The sequence below is a fragment of the Hoplias malabaricus genome, chromosome 16 (assembly GCF_029633855.1).
Source record: "Hoplias malabaricus isolate fHopMal1 chromosome 16, fHopMal1.hap1, whole genome shotgun sequence".
In the NCBI taxonomy this organism is placed as follows: Eukaryota; Metazoa; Chordata; class Actinopteri; order Characiformes; family Erythrinidae; genus Hoplias; species Hoplias malabaricus.
The window spans coordinates 5,316,802-5,330,057 of NC_089815.1; the positions used below are offsets into that span (position 1 = coordinate 5,316,802).

The 13,256-nt window shown below is 42.0% G+C and overlaps 1 protein-coding gene across 2 annotated transcripts in view; it reads right to left on the reverse strand.

The window, feature by feature from the left end:
- fes (FES proto-oncogene, tyrosine kinase) overlaps window positions 1-12,528 on the reverse strand; it is a 35,480-nt gene extending 22,952 nt beyond the window's left edge. For both annotated transcript variants that reach the window (XM_066647389.1, XM_066647388.1), the window contains exons 1-5: window positions 12,323-12,528; window positions 9,935-10,170; window positions 8,550-8,723; window positions 1,736-1,832; window positions 398-581 (exon numbers count right to left, since the gene is read on the reverse strand). In XM_066647389.1, coding sequence (XP_066503486.1) covers window positions 398-581; window positions 1,736-1,832; window positions 8,550-8,723; window positions 9,935-10,159 — 680 coding nt within the window. In that variant the 5' untranslated portion in view covers window positions 10,160-10,170; window positions 12,323-12,528. The remainder of the gene's footprint in view (window positions 1-397; window positions 582-1,735; window positions 1,833-8,549; window positions 8,724-9,934; window positions 10,171-12,322) is intronic.
- Window positions 12,529-13,256: the final 728 nt, after the last annotated feature.

Sequence of the window (13,256 nt, forward strand, 5' to 3'; positions counted from 1 at the left end):
ACTCTCACACCTACACCTACGGACACTTTTGAGTCACCAATCCACCTACCAACGTGTGTTTTTGGACTGTGGGAGGAAACCGGAGCACCCGGAGGAAACCCACGCAGACACAGGGAGAACACACCAACTCCTCACAGACAGTCACCCGGAGCAGGAATCGAACCTACAACCTCCACGCCCCTGGAGCTGTGTGACTGCGATATGTCACACGTGCCACCCCAATGCAATACACCAACTTCTAAACTCCTCTGTGAAGGGACTCTGTGTCGCAATATCATCCACCCCTTCTATGAGGGCTGTTCTTCTCCTGTTATTAACCCTTTATTGTTCTGAGAGTAAACACAGCTGTGAGCAGCGAGTGATGTGAGAGATGAGTAAACAGAGGGCTTCCACTCACAGTACGAGCACCATCTCCTCATGCAGGCTCTGGAGAGCCCGGAGCAGTGCCGGCTGGCTGTGGCTGTAGTGCTCCTGGTGATGAACCTGAGCTGCCTTCACTGACAGTACATACTCATTGTGGTGCTCGTGGAGCTTCAGCGTGGCTTTGACATAGCGCTCCTTTGCTTTCTCCCGGTCTTTATCTGCATTAAACACACACAATCGGGATAAAACGAGGTAACAACATGTATGGCATCTATAAATAATTTTACATAATAATTTGTTTTTAAATAAATACATTTTGCTTAGTATGTTTTGATTATATTATACATACTTCGCTATATATGGTCAAAAGTTAAACTCATTAAGATTAATGAATTACTGGACCCCACATGTGATAGATGTAAGCAGTCCCTAGCATTTTTTCTTCAATATTTAGACTGAGAGTGGCTCCATCACCATTTCTTGCATTGTTTGTTGTGGCCCAGGCAGGCGCCTCTCTCAGTGGATGGGAAGTAAACATGTTATCCTTTTGTTCACTTCTTGCTAGGAGACTGATTTTGCTTAAATGGAAAGATGCCATCTCACCATCTTATAATTACTGGATCAGGGAAGTCATGTGTTATCTCAAACTGCAAAAGACTAGATGCAGCCTCAATGGAACTGTTGTCAGGTGTTTCAATGCGGGAGGCTTTTAAGGTCAAAATCTACTATCAATTTGATATTAATCCCCATATGATCACTACACTTCAAAAAGTGTGTTGGGCTCTTGGGAAGTGTACTCAGGAAGTGCTGAAATTCTGTCTAGGTTAGTATCATTCTGGGAAATATAAGATTCGTTGAGGTGTACCACAGGGCTCTATACTAGGATCCATTTTATTTTATTTATTTTGTCTGATCTTCTTATAATAATTATTATTAATATTAAAAATACTATATTTATATTTATTTTTGTTATATGTACAGATGCATAAGCAGATGCAGTTGAAGTTTTCTTAAGTACTCTCTTTCTTGGTTTTAAATAAATGCGTTACTTAAATGAGCCTCAAATGCTAACATTAAAATCAGAAACCACACATTAGCATGAGCCTTTAAGCTGTACAAGACCCTAAAGTCATGGTTATGAGCTGCATTTAAACTAAAGCTCTCAGGCTCAGAGTGAGTCATTTTGTGGAGCTCTGGAGGCTGAGGGGCTGCTTACTCACTCCGCTGCAACATTGTTTACTGAGAACACAGTTCCTGTGATTGTAAGCAAAAGGCCTGGGGAGTTGGACACTGTTTTCTAAAGCATCTGGCAGGTGGAAGTGTAGGAGGCTGACGTCTGTTTAAGGAACCGAGAGGTGGAGGAGAGTCCTACCTTTACTGGCCTCCTGGTATTTCCTCTTGGCCAGGGCTGCGTCCTTCACAAGTTGCCGGTAACTGGACTTCAGGCGGTCCAGCTCAGCTTGGGTCACCTAACCTTCCACAACAGGGAAAGTGGAGGGAACTCATCAGACAGAAGCACTCAGAACTGGCCTACAGCCAAAACACTAAACACGAGCAAGAGGCGTGTGTCCTAAGAGACTCGAGAAGATCAAGACAAACAGAGAGCCAAATGAAAACATAAAGGAAACCTGTTCTCCAGCCACTGCTGATTTGTATCATGTGGTCCAATATGTCATTATAAATCCTGTCAAACTGGTGAGGGTGAGGATATCCAACACAATGCTGCACTTTAGGATCTTGCACAACACAACAGAACATGTTCAATTAAAAATTTAAGCTGGATTTCTCTTTATCTGACGACTTTAAGCTCTGTTATGTTCACAGCTCCAGCACAAACCGAAAGACAAACTTGGCTGAGGGAGGACATTTGGTTTAAGGATGAAATTTAATTATTGGGCGAGCCGTGAGTTCTGCATCCTTTGCTAACTAGGGACTGCCTGGACTGAGTTGCAATGAGGTAGAGTTCGTTTACCTGAAGAAGAGGCTTAGAAACCAATAAATGGCAGAGTTTCCTGGAACTGCAAGCAAAAGAAAAACAGCACCACCACAAAGACCACACTGTGTTCAACAGAAGTGGAGGAGTCCAAACACTAACTTCTAACTTCAATTGAGCCATGATTGAAACCGTATTGCAGAGCACCTCTCTTGCCAACACACAACCAGCCTGGAGGAACAGACGAGTGTCTAAAACATGAGGTTTATTCCAACTGAACATTAAAAAAACAACATTATATCACAGAAAACCTCTATATTTAGTAGATATATAATATAAATATACACATTTCTCATCATAAGAAGAGTATGAACCAAGTTTAACTGGATAAAATGACTTCATACAAGCATTAAGATAGAAAGATTTCAGAGAAGTACATGTGCAAGAGATGCTACCTCTAGAACGTGTTAGCTGACTGCGGGTAGAGGTGTTATTCTCACCTCTTCACGAGCAACATAAAGTGCTTGTGGCTTTAAGATCGTTTGTGGTGTTTGTCACAAACTCCATTTGCAAAAGGTTGACACTATTGAAAAAAAAGGAAGGGCCAGATAGTAATATTTAAATACCCTCACTTTGAGGTTTGACACTTTCCTGGCAAAGTAGCACATCACGTCAACAGATATAACCTTCTAACAGCATCTCACTGCACATCAAACAGCAAAACTCCAGCGCCGTCATCACCAGGCTCCCTGCTTCCGTGCAAACAGACTGATTATAAATGCACTGCCACAGAAATGACATGATCATTAATGAGAAAAGCAAGTGCTTTCTTCTGCTGTTGCTGAATATTCCTGAAATACCTGAAAGTGATAAAATGTATTCAGCCAGAGCACACATGGAAACTGATAAAGACTGGTATAGATGTCTGTATGCATTGCTAGCTATTGGACCAGCATATCAGCAGCAGAAATACCATCAAGGCTTTCTGATGATTTCCCGTCACTCTAAGATACTTATGTCGAAAATTTTGTCTGATTTTGTTGGAAAACCAAAGAGTTAAACTGTTGAGCCCATCCAGTTAGCTTTGTTTCTTCCCAGTGGTACCTAAGTAGACACAGCCAAGTGACCACTCCGCTTGGTTAGGAATTCAGGAGCTGGACCCGAGGACCGTAGCATGATTCAGAACTTACAGCAGGCTCCATTGGTACCGTGATATTTCGAATTTCAATGGGATGAAACTCATTCCAAAGCATTCTCCAAGCATGGAGTCTTTAATTTCCACTGGACTAAGAGCTCTTCAGCATTGATGAGCTTTTTTCAACAAAATCTGATAAAAATTCACACTCTAAAGTATTTCGTCAACAAAGCAACAAAAGAGGAAGTAAACTCCGATATCTCTGGTCTTGTTTGAAGGCTCCTCAGTAAGAAGTCAAGGAACCTGATATTAACGTTTTGAAAAATGGACTTAAAAACCTCGCCAAATAAGCTTTAACAGAACTCCAGGGGATGCCTTTTCAGAAAAGATTTGGGTGAATATTGACTACTCGTTTTTTTACTCCAGGTTATAAAAATCTAAACGATGATTAACTACACCTGGGCAAGTGGGAAATTACGAGAGTTTGACTCAACACCACACTGTCCTTTTAAAAACCTGACGCAGTTTGAGGCAAATGTTTCATGATGCAGACGCGTGATGCTAAACTTCGATTACCTTTTAGCAACATTAGCCTCTGTAACCCAGAGGGAGAGGGCTCTGAGGCTGGATACAAGGGTAAGGAGGTCTTATTGGTGAAGTCCATGATGAAAATGACCAAAGAGTGAAAGCAACTAAAGACTAAACTGGACCAAAACAGCAGTAACATGGAGAACATCTTTAGTACAGAGGCACACACAAACACAAACACAATCACAATGCAAGGAAAAGGCAAAGACAAAGCTTATTTCAATACATGGCAGGAGATCAAGGGACCCCTAGGACCAACTGGTGACCATGACTATAGGCCACTCCCAGGTGAACACATGACCAGGGCGGAGAAACAAGACCAAAACAACAAGGCAGGCTGGGAACATCACAGTGATACGACGTTCATTTCTTTGTTAAATGACAATTGTGGCGCCCTGCATCCACAGGAAGGAAAACAAAATCTGACAAACTTGGGGGAAAAAAAAACAAAACAGAAAAACATCTCAGAGTCTGTGTCTTCCACATTGCACCAAGATTTCGAGATATCCAAAGCTCCTCAGAGGCACATGTTCATGCTCTGAGACATGGGCCATGTCACACGCCGCTGTGTTTAAAGATGCAGCTGAAGATGGACACAGACCTCACATTTTCATGTTTGTACACAAAGAGCTAGCACCTGTCCAGAGGAGCTGACTGATCGATGCTCGGTTGTGGAGCTACAGGACCGTCTTCTGAATAATTTACAAAGTCCACTCCTCTGCAGAACTCAACTCATTCCAGTGCTGAACTTTCCTGACAGTGCGGCTGAGCTGGAGGACACAGGCTGGCAGCGACACACAGAGCGTGGGCTGCATACTCAATCACACACTGATAATTGTCTAGAACTGTTTTTTTTTCACGTACAGCCGTGGACAGAGAGCACAGTGGCTGCAGATCTGGTTTCTTGAAGTTGCCACACTGCAACAAAAGAATAATCAAATGAAGACTTGTTCGGCTGACAAGATCCACATATGATATTATTCCCTGATATCAGGCAAAATTAAATTACTATCATCAGGTCAGGATTGGCGGTTGATTACGAGGGCTGAACTGATATGAACTGATAGCTCAGCGTCCTGTTGTTAGAGTATAGCATGCACCGAGGCTTTTTTTAATTCTTCTTTTTTAGCAGCTACTCATGAGCCAATGATCACCATGCCTCAGGCTAAATGTGGTCTACAGCAAGGGTCCTCAAACATTTTACCAAAGGACATCTCAGTGTTTTTCAGTCTTTAGCGGGGCTCTTGTTGTAGCATGTCTTAAAATTGTAATTACGTCGAGATTAAAGTCGTAATATTAAGAGTATTTATAAAACATGAGCGTCTACATTGGGAAACCTGGTTCTCACTAAAAGTCACAGACAATGACCCTCTAATGACTGAAGTGGCGCTAAAACTGTGTCTTACCAGCGGCCAATTTTTGTTTTTACTGTTATTTTACCCACTAAAGTTAACATTACTGTCAGTTTAGAGACGCATTGTTGCTGTAGTTCAGGGGCTGGTCAAATGAAAGCAGCAGGCCGTATTCAGCCCACTTTCAGTTTTCAATTTAAAAGAAGGAAATGAAACCTGTAGAGTTCAGGAATCAGTCTCAGAATTGGTGTCATTACAGATTTAACCTGTTTCATGCTCAATGAACATCCTGCAGAACCGTGCAAAAGTCAGAGACCGCCTCTCGTTCCATTCCCAGTCAAAACTGCCTTTAAGTGCAGGGTGTATTTCAGAGATGATGAGATAAAGGATCTTGCAAGAGTCAAGGGAAAATAACAGCAAAAACTAGGAGTGTACAGTTTCACTGACCTTGGATCTCCAAACCACTGTGTCACACTAAAACTGTCATCATCAGATAAACAGAATGTCTTAGACCGGGAGACACGAGAGGTTCAAGCTCCTATCTTGAAAAAAAGAAAACGTACAGGTGTTTCTTAGATTTGCAGTTGTGTCTTCCACTTGAAGAAGGTGAAATTTGCTCCACACGCAATACACGACTGCCTGCAGGATATAAAAGGCGGCCATCTATCAATTGCCTAAAATTAAATGATGACAAATCAGGAGCCATTGTCTTTGGTCATCCAGACTGCACTAAAATAATAGCACATCACCCAGCCCCATTATCTGTAAATGTACACAGCCACGCTAGAAATCTTTGATAAACAGATAAACAGTTGTCAGTTCTAGTGTTGATCTAGTGTTGATCATGCTTTTATTACATCACGTCTTGACTACTGTAATTCTCTCTCTCTACCTGGGCATCAACCACTCAGCTCTGTCACGTCTGCAAGTGGCCCAAACTGCAGCTGTTCGGCTTTTAACTGGGACCAAGAAGAGGGAGTAAGTCTCGCCTGTTTTAGCCGCCCCTACATTGGTTGCCTGTTAAATTCAGAGTAGAGTTTAAGGTCTTTTTGGTTGTTTTTAAAGCTTTAAACATCTCCAACATGCATCATTTCATTTCTCTCCACCATCCCACCGTGAAAAAACAATCATCACCCTGAATCTGAAAGGTTAGTACGTGACGAAGCCCAAATTAGACACCACAGAAGAAAAACTGCCACCGCCAGAGCTCAGATCTCAACATCAACGAATGTATCTGGGATTTATTTTATTGTGTGAAGCAGGAAATACAACCAGCTGCTGAACTTTGGAGGATCGGTAAAATGTACTCTGCATCGTAACCTGAAAACGGAACACCAGGCTCCTAAAAAGGAAGGAAGCTGTGATAAATGCCAAGGGCTTAAGAGTTAAAATTAACATTATTTTTAATAGATTTCTGTGAAATGTATGTTTTATTTGTTTCTCTGTAAATGATTAACACATCCTTAATGGCCATTTTGACTGGACGCTAAATAAATGAAGGGTGGTTTCAGCAATGTATAAGCCTTAAACTGTCCAAACGTGATTTGTACACCCCTTCAGTCCGGGGTGGACTAGTCTCCAATTGAACAGATTGTAATCGAGTCTAATTAAACACAGTGGTCAGAAACAGTGGCCATATAATCCCAGGTCCAGCTCCCTTGTGCTCAGGCCAGTGTAAAATCTCCTGACCACCTGCCTCTCCACCTGCACAACCTGGCACAATCCCCCCCTCCCATTTCATCACAGTAAAGACCTTCCCAAACACGTGACAAAAACCAAGCTCTATTGTTTCTGTTCACTTCTGTTTTCACGCTTTCATTCCAGTCACAGCTCTTCTCCAGTTCCCTCGCATTACTGATTCACGTCTGCAGTGTTGTGTGATCAAAGCAGCTATCACACACTCTGTCCAGTGATTCTTCTTCTCACTTAATGTCCTGGAAGTATGAGACATTCCATACTAAAACTATTTAAAATGATGGCTGCCTCAACTGCGGGGGACACGACTGACGAGGCATAAACTGGTTCTGTCATGGGGAACCAACAGGAACTTGAAATGGACTCCTCTTTGGAAAACAGGGTGGTCTTGCCCTTAATCGCCTGGTCGACTCCCTCCCTGAGGACCCTGAACCTATCTCCTTGGCTAAGCGCAAAGCCGCCCTGGTCCTCCAACATCAATCCAAACACAAGTTGGTAGGTGGATTGACTGTGTGAAATTCTCAGCACGAGTGAGTGACTGGATCAGTGTGTGATGCCCTGCAATATATTGGTGCCCTCTCCAAGGTGTGTGCCCACCTTGTGCCCAAGGACTCTGAAACTGGAAAGGTTCCTAGAAAAGTTAATTCCCAGCTGGAACCAAAGAGCTAAAGAAACTCCAGATAGAGCTGAGAGCCTCAAATAAAGTGTCATTGCGAAGTGGAGCTGAACAGGGTCATTCACAAGGATTTCTATTAATACACAATTTGATATAAAACAGAAATATGCTCCGTTTGTGTTTTCAAATGCTGTGTTTAGCGCGACACGAGCTGTCTCTGCTCCGCTGTAAACGAGCTCAGCAGGACGGCTCAGAACTCGCTGTAAACAAAAGATAAACAATGATCCTGTCGTGACTCTCTCTATTTATCTTCAGCTCTGTCACTAGCATTGAATTCAGCCACAGCGACACTGGTTATGCCTGGGGTGGACTCCGGACCCACAACAACCCTGACTAGGCTCAGGCAGACGACTTTTACTCTCAGACAGGGGTTGTGCCGCAGCGCACTGTTCCTATTCTCTAACTCAATCCCTGGTGGTGCCCCTGCCACCCAAGACCAGGAGTCCAAGAGAGCATGACTGGTCCTTCCTCTCACCCAATGACTTAGCACAGTGCTAGCCAACGTGGGTGGCTGTTAGCTTGTGTAGCAATGTTAAAAGGAGGCTGATGATTAGAGAAGTTTTAGCAAATACTAATGTTTTGGTCCTAATACATGTGACAGTCTGAAGAGGAATCTGATGCTGAATCTGAAGTTCTGAAATCACGTGTTAGGAAATCTGGAAAACACGTTCATGTGTAATGCATGGGGTTCCCATGACCTAGACTGAGTAATACTGCCTTAAGTGCCTCACTGTAAACAAGAGGAACTAACAGAGTTAGTTACGAAAGAGACAGTGGAGAGATGTGTATGAGTTGAGGTAAACTGACCCTGCAGAGTTCCTGGTTGAGCTGGTTCCACTGTTCTCCGTAGGTTTTCTTCAGCTGCTGCTTGTCTCGTATGAGGAGCGTGAGTTTGCTGAGTGGACCCACCGTCAGGTCTTCCGAGTGCTTCCGGAGAATCCGGCTCAGGTTCTCCGTCTCGTTCACCATCACGTTCCATGACTGTGTTGGAGATCATTTAAAAATTATTCCAAATGCGTTCCAAATGCTTTCATTAGTGAATTCTGAACTTTATAGTCACTCACTGTGGAGAAAGTGAATCAACTGGGCACACACAGCTTATAATCACAGCTGCACATAATGCAAAGATCACTATGTCCATTGCCAAGTATGGGCTTCCTGCGTATCCAATATTAGGGGTTTGGCAAACATACTCCCATCAACCATAACATTTAAAGGAACACTAGGTAGTAATATCACTTTACAATTCAAATTTCAAAGTCATTATGATCTTCCACTGAGCTGTAAAAGGGAGAATAGAGCCTCTGTCATTGCTACTCCAGCTCACCACTGCAGAAATGGCACTATGTAATATTTGGAAGTGGGTATTATTTGGATACCACCTCAATCACTTGAATTTACGACTGTGCTGTAAATGTGAATTACACATTAGTGGGAGCCCAGGAGCAAAAATGCTAAACTTTGCTCAGCTCCACTGATCATAAAGATAAACTTAACCGTTCTATAATTACAGACTGTAGTTCATTTCCTGCTCCGCATACTTTGTTTAAGAACAGGATGAAAGGGCACTGACAGTGAAGAACCGCAAAGGACCACCATAGAGTAGCTGTTATGTGTTAGTGTTTGTTGTATTGGTCCGGATGGATCAGACACGGCAGTGCTGCTGGAGTTTTTTAAAGTCCTTAGCCACAAAATTACAACCTTGGCTCAGAACAAAATCAAAGGGCTTCTGATTCAGTGTCAGTTCACCAGCCTCCAGAAACACAGCCACAGCCCAGAGAATAGCAGGGATTAGCTTTAGCTAGTGCTAGGGATTAGCACTAGGCTAATATTTCTGGTTATGAGACTGTAGTAAGCATATGTTTACGTAACCTATTTCTGTTTGCTTGTTTTCATTTATTTAATCCAGTAAATAATCAAATTCCATTTAAAAATAATCTGATTTCTTTCAAGAAATAATAATTAAAAAGAGCAAAATGATCTGCCAATAGAAAAGGCACTTTACTTCAGATGAAACCTCCAAAAAACAACAAAAACCAACCTCTAATAATAATATTACGAAACATAACATACCAAGAAAATACTAGAAACACTCCCTAAGTAATTACATAACAGAAGATCACGTTTTGGGGTGTGCCCCAGCGTCTGTGTTCATACACTTGACAAAACCGAGTACAGGGCAAGTGTCGTACCTTATTGAGTTGGCTGATGTAGTCTATTCCGCCTCCAGGCTGAGAGCCCTCCAGCTTCTCCACTATGGCCGCCATCTGGTGCAGCTGGACAGAGAAGTCCCGGTCACTCTTTGCCCTCTGGGTCATCCATTTCTTCATGACCTCCATCAGCCGCAGCTCAGAGTCCTGCAGACGCAGCACAGCGCAGTGGCCCTGCTGGCACCACAGATCCTCTGCGAAACCCATTCTCAAACAGCCTGCAGGACACACAACAGAACAGACCGGTGACCTCGGGCCATAAAAACAGACCGGTTATATTACCTTTATCCTGAACGCAGTCGCTCTGACCTTGTAATCTTACTTTCTCAGCTGCAAACAAATAATCTCACAGTGCAACTTTAAGGTAAAATTAGAGTTAAAATACATCGTTCAGGTAAAACCACGTAGCACAGCACATTCATCAGTTCCTTGTTGCTATGGCAACACAGTACTTCGGACCAAGTTATCTAACTTTTCTAACTTTTAATCTTCCAATCTTCCCTGCCTTGGAGGCTTTGCAGCTCGCTCAATCAGAGCATCAATCAGAAAAAGATGAAAGAGCTCCATCTTATTAATAAATATGACAATGACTGGCTTGTTCTCTTTATTATGCAAATCATGCCAATGATACTTTTTCATCTGCGGTATAACACCAGGCTTAAGCCTTTAATTTAACAGAGATTAGTCAGAGACGACTTGACATAATGGATCAGTTTGCATGACTTACACCTTAAACACAGCCTGATTGGGGTTTAAATAGAGCGGCTGTTAAGACTTTCGCTTCCTCAAGGGCAATTCAGGACAAAAGAGGATGTTGTGTACAACCAGAACTTCCTTCATCACGGCATCGACTTCTGAGCCAAAAATCACACTGTACTGTCCACAGCTTGCTCGTCTAAGAGCATTTGGAAAATGGGAAATGGGAAATGTCAGCTGAGGAAACTCTAAAATTTAAATAATGCATTTGGTTACTGTGTTCGTGATTTACTGCCACAGTTTGTTTTTAAAATGATAAACTCGGTACTTCCTCTTGGGGTTGTCCAGTCTTGGTCCATGTCTTTCAGTTCTCATACATTTACCTGTCCGAGTGTCTAGTGTAAAAATGAAAAAAGTAACAGCAGAACAATCTTTGCTTTGGCTATTTTTTAAGTGTTTGTCTGAATTGAAAACTACTGAAACTCATTCACTGCTGGACGTTACGTGAAGTCACTTCTTTAGGCTGAAATACAATGCTGTCAAACTATTCAACTGCATTAAGAGGAAGGCACAGATATCTATCTCTACACAATAAAATTAAGTCCTGTGATGCAATGACATCTCGTCCGAGCTGTTTTCCTGCCTTACACCTGATGATGCCAAACAGCCTATAGGCCTACTGTGATCAGCAAAGTGGTTACAGAGAATGAATGAATGAATGATAAAGTGGATTGGACAGAAGAAATGAACAGGAATGTGTGGCCCCATGTGAAAGTCGCAAACTGGCTTCTTTTATTCATCTTCTACTACACTTTATAATGTTGGACCATTTCAGGTGGAACAGGTCATTCAAATAAGCCTATTTTACACCGCTTGTGTTGTATTTAATCACAGTATTTTCAATAAGGATTCTGCAAAATATCAATCGTAAGTCAATATGACAATTACACAAGTCTGACATAAACCTACGATATGAATTGTAAAGGCTTCAGCCACAAAGCGTCAGTTTCACTTCCCATGAGGTATGTGGGGTTAGGTGCCACTTTACCATACAACATTCCCTAGTGTTTATGAATTTATTTAAGGCTTTTTTATGAGCTTTTCTGTCTGAGAAATCTAACTTACTGCTGAAGCTGACAGGCAGACTGCTGATAATCTGATGGACAAGACCAAACAAGTTACAGCCGTGAGAGAGTGTTTTGGGAACCTCTGAATAAATGGCATGTGCGGTTGATGATGTCCCTAATAACAACAGAATAAACTTTGCACCTTTGAATACACTTTCACTGTTTTAAATATACACACAATTTTAAATATATATTTTATGTTAAATATTGTATGCCACCATTTGCTGAATGAATAGTTTGCTCTGTTTATTATCCAAGGGGTATCCACATTTTGCAGTTTTCCAGTAGTACTGTAAATGACAGTGGGCTCACTATTTGGCAAGCACATTCTGACTGTAGCACCTCTGTTTATGTCATAAATTCGTGTATATTTGTAGCAGTGAGTGGCCTAATTATAAAGCATCAATGAATTGATTATAAAGCATAAATAATGTCTGTATAAGGACAGTGTGTTATGAAGTGGTGCAGGGTGTTGTAGCTGTTCTTAAGGCGGTTGTCCTACATCCTCTGTCCTGTTAATGAGTGATAAAGTCAGATAGGAGCTCACCTGCTAATGTCTCGGGTGAATATTCTCTTCAGGATTTGGTCAGAGAGAGAGCGTCCATTAAAAAACAACGAGCAGAGAAAGAGACAACGTTCAGACAACGTTTAAACTCGATTTAACCGCAGTAAACCCAGCGGCGGCGATTTAGCCTCACTTCGGCGAGGAAGAGCCGACAGAAGCCGAGCGATGCCGAATAGAAGCCGAGGGAAGTCGAGTGTCACCGAGACTAGACTGGACCAGGAAGAGAGTTGACCAGGTGCAGGATATACATGTTTGACCAGCAACTCAGGAGTATGGTTTAAGAGCTTTTAATGGAGGGAGTCACAATAAGTATGAGTAAAACTATAAATAAATATTAATTATATAAAAATAAATATGGGCAAAGGCGGTATTTAAATGTAAAAACAACAACAACAAAAAGCCAACATCTGAACTGTTTTTTTTCTGAGCTACATTGGTTTAAGAAGTAATTTAAACCAATTTATAATACATTTTATTTCATAGTTTTAATTTTGTTTTTAAGCCCAAAACGTTCTGCTCAGAAGGACTTTTAAAAGCAGCAGGGGTTTCTTCTTGTGACCAGGGGTGCCCACACTTTTACACGTGACTCTACGTCCCGCCCCTTCACTCACACCTGCTGCCACTGTCCAGAGCCAATCTCCTGTCAAGGTTGTTTACCTTTTGATGACGTCATGAAACTGTGCACTTCAACGAGGGCCTTGTTGCCTGGCAAGATTAGGTATTGGGGTGTGCACACAACCATACACACACACACACACTAATAATAATTTAAAATAACAGTCAGGGCCTTTTATTTTGACATCCAACACAAGGATTTGTAAATTTATAGTTTTCAAAATTATGAGGATGTGTTCAGTTATTACACCCCACATAGACATTCCATCAAATGTGGTTTTGATCATAAATATCCACCAGT